Here is a 2695-nt window from a genome sequence, read left to right as displayed (position 1 = left end):
CTGAAGGTCGGGGACGACGATCTGCCAGGCAAAAATGGTTAAGGAAGAACCACTTGAGATTTTCGTACGAAACTAGCCGGAATCGGGGTTCAATAAAATGCAAATTGCCCACCTGGTTCGGCTGCGAAACCTGTGCAATTCGATTGCAGAAGGAGGAGGAGGTGTGAAGTCATTAACTTTGTGTTTAGGAGGGATCCTCGGAAGGATCTCCTTAGGGGGGAGGGTATTTCTCAGGTGGGAAGAGATAGTGAAGGTTGTTTTTTGTTTTAGATTTTATGGTTTACTTTTATTGACTTTGACTCTTAAATAGTTCTTAAACGTAACCTAACTTGGAGAAAACTAGGAAACTTAACGTAGGATATACTGTCACTGGTTTGGGTTGTCGCCTAAAAACAAGCTCTTTATAAACAATCGAAAACGTTGCTCGAACTCATTAATCATTCTAACTCTAAAACTCGACATAGCGCAAGGTAATTACAGGTTAGGAATCGAGCGCGATTGATTTACATCTGTACAATTATCTCCAACTCCTGCTCTAGATTGACTTAAACTTCGCCGACCACTATACTCTAATTTGTGACTAGATTTCTTGGCTGTGGTTGATGAAACGCTAACGCCTCAAAAACTGGCAGTTTTTAGTTTAGGACTCTCGCGATGACTACTTGTGCCCGGGTTCCGGACTTCCACTCTCCACTGTTGATCTGCTTTTCAGGGCCGATCTTGGAGGTTGCGCCGAACTCGGGTGAATTCTCAGGATTGTTGACCAGCACGACTTCCGCGAGTTGTTCAGTACAGGAAGGTTTGCTGTTGCTGTTGGTGCTGCTGCTGTTCCTCCTGCCAGCTGGTGATGGCGTCCAGCAGTTCTTCGTCCTCGGGGTTCTGGGGGCTCATCTCGGCGGAGTCGTAGCCGTCCTGGTAGATTTCCGACTTGTACATGACTTGGTGGTGGTTGGCGTCGATGTGGTGATGCGCGAGGTAGTTGTTGTTGCCGCTGGGGCTGAGGGCGGTCATGCCGGGGACCATGATCTGGTGGTGTCCCGGGAGATGCTGCTGGATCGTGGTAGACTCCGAGGTGTAGGAGTGGGCTGGGGAGGTCGACGGGTCGACGTAGATCTCGTACGGTTCGTGCTTGAAGGTGGTTCCACCCATCGTGGGGTACTCGTTGATAGAGGACGGGGCAGGTGAAGAAGCGGTTGAGGGTTCCGACATGGTGCCGTAGTAGGAACTGCTGCTAGACATCTGGCTGAGGCTCTTCTGGCTGTGATTGTTTTCACTGTTCTCGTCGAGCATCTTCTGCAGACTGCGGATGTACTCGACCGCCACACGGAGAGTGTCTACCTTGCTGAGCTTCTTGCTGGCACCACGACCTCCACTGGAGTGGGCCTGCACGACCGGAGCCGGGATGTGCTGACGAAGGTTCGCGAATCCATTGTTGACCTGCTTGACGCGGTTACGCTCACGGGCATTCCGACGCTGAACCGACACCGTTTGCTGAGGAGTCGGAGCGTACGGCAGGCCACAATATCCGGCAAACTTCTTCGACGGCTTGCACTTGAGACCGGCGGGTTGAGGAAGTCCGGACACCATCATCGGTGCCGGCGCGATCGGGCGCTTGCCGGGATGGCCCATGGTCGGCTTCTGGTACACCAGGATCGAGTTGCTCGGCAGAATGTTGTGGATGTTTTGTCCGAGCGCCATGCTTCTCACTGCTGCTGCCATTGATCACTCTCAGTTCACCAAGTTCTTGCACTGATCACTGCTCGATCGTAACTGATCTCAAAGTTCTTAATTTTTCAACACCGTAGCTCTTTCCCAAGCACTTGCACTCAGAAAAAAATCTTCTCTCTTCAACTTGATTCCTTAGCGATGTTCAATCGACGGAAGCTACTCCCAAACTGATACCTTCTCGTCCTAGGCCCTTGCATTTTGTACCGGCTCGAGCCCTTCGTGCACCAACACAACCGACCGGCAGGTTCGCCGCAGTCCTTTGCGCACATGTGCGCAAACCACCCTCACATGCGTACCCAAACTCCAAAAACCTTCAATGATTCCTTTCTTCCTACTCCTCTCACTCTCTCCCGAACAATCTCGCTCTGGCTGAGCCGAAGTTGAGCCGAACGCGGCCCGAAGCTGGCGGCACGCGACGCTGCCAAGTCGCATGCGCGGCTCAGCTGCCCTTTCGTCTCCCTCGCTCTTCCTCAGTCGGACGCACCTGCCTTCTTCCCACCGGGGCGCGCGACTCGGCTAAGTCTGTTTCGGTGGGAAAGAGAGCACGCGAGTCACCCTCTCTCACTCTGCCAAGGCAGATGTAGATCGAGTCGCGCGCGCCGAACATCTTTTGAGCGGGTATTTTTTTTTTCGTTCGATTTTTCGGCGGAGAGTCGCGCGACTTTTCATTTCTTGAGATTTTAGAAAAATTTACGAAAAACTTGATGCTGGTTCTCACGAGGTTCGAAGAGAGAAGGCATTTGAGCGGGAGAATGATCCTCCGATCTTCTGAGGGTGATGACGTTCGATGACGATGATCGTGTCTGGTGGTGGTGTGTGTGTCTTGATGGAAAGGATCGTCGTCGTAAATTTGGATGGTGGTGTAGAGGAGTAGGTCACGAAGCGGTTAGTTGCATGTGCACCGTCGAGCAGGGTGCATCGTCAGGTTGATTTCTGTGGGTGAGGGAGATGAGAATTTGGACGAGGT

General features: G+C 52.1%; 1 protein-coding gene across 1 annotated transcript; it reads right to left on the bottom strand.

Annotated features, from left to right (window-relative positions):
• Window positions 1-265: 265 nt before the first annotated feature.
• On the bottom strand, window positions 266-1906 carry LOC120429378 (achaete-scute complex protein T3-like). Its single transcript, XM_039594550.2, has one exon. It carries the CDS (start codon window positions 1717-1719, stop codon window positions 787-789), a length of 933 nt encoding a protein of 310 aa, XP_039450484.1. The 5' UTR covers window positions 1720-1906; the 3' UTR covers window positions 266-786.
• Window positions 1907-2695: the final 789 nt, after the last annotated feature.

The sequence above is a fragment of the Culex pipiens genome, chromosome 1 (genome assembly GCF_016801865.2).
Source record: "Culex pipiens pallens isolate TS chromosome 1, TS_CPP_V2, whole genome shotgun sequence".
NCBI classification, from domain to species: Eukaryota; Metazoa; Arthropoda; class Insecta; order Diptera; family Culicidae; genus Culex; species Culex pipiens.
Note: the sequence above shows the minus strand (reverse complement) of the source record. Positions and strands in the feature narration are given on the sequence as shown.

Excerpts from the sequence above, each read along its gene's own strand:
- LOC120429378 (XM_039594550.2), bottom strand. The coding sequence starts at position 1,719 with ATGGCAGCAGCAGTGAGAAGCATGGCGCTCGGACAAAACATCCACAAC.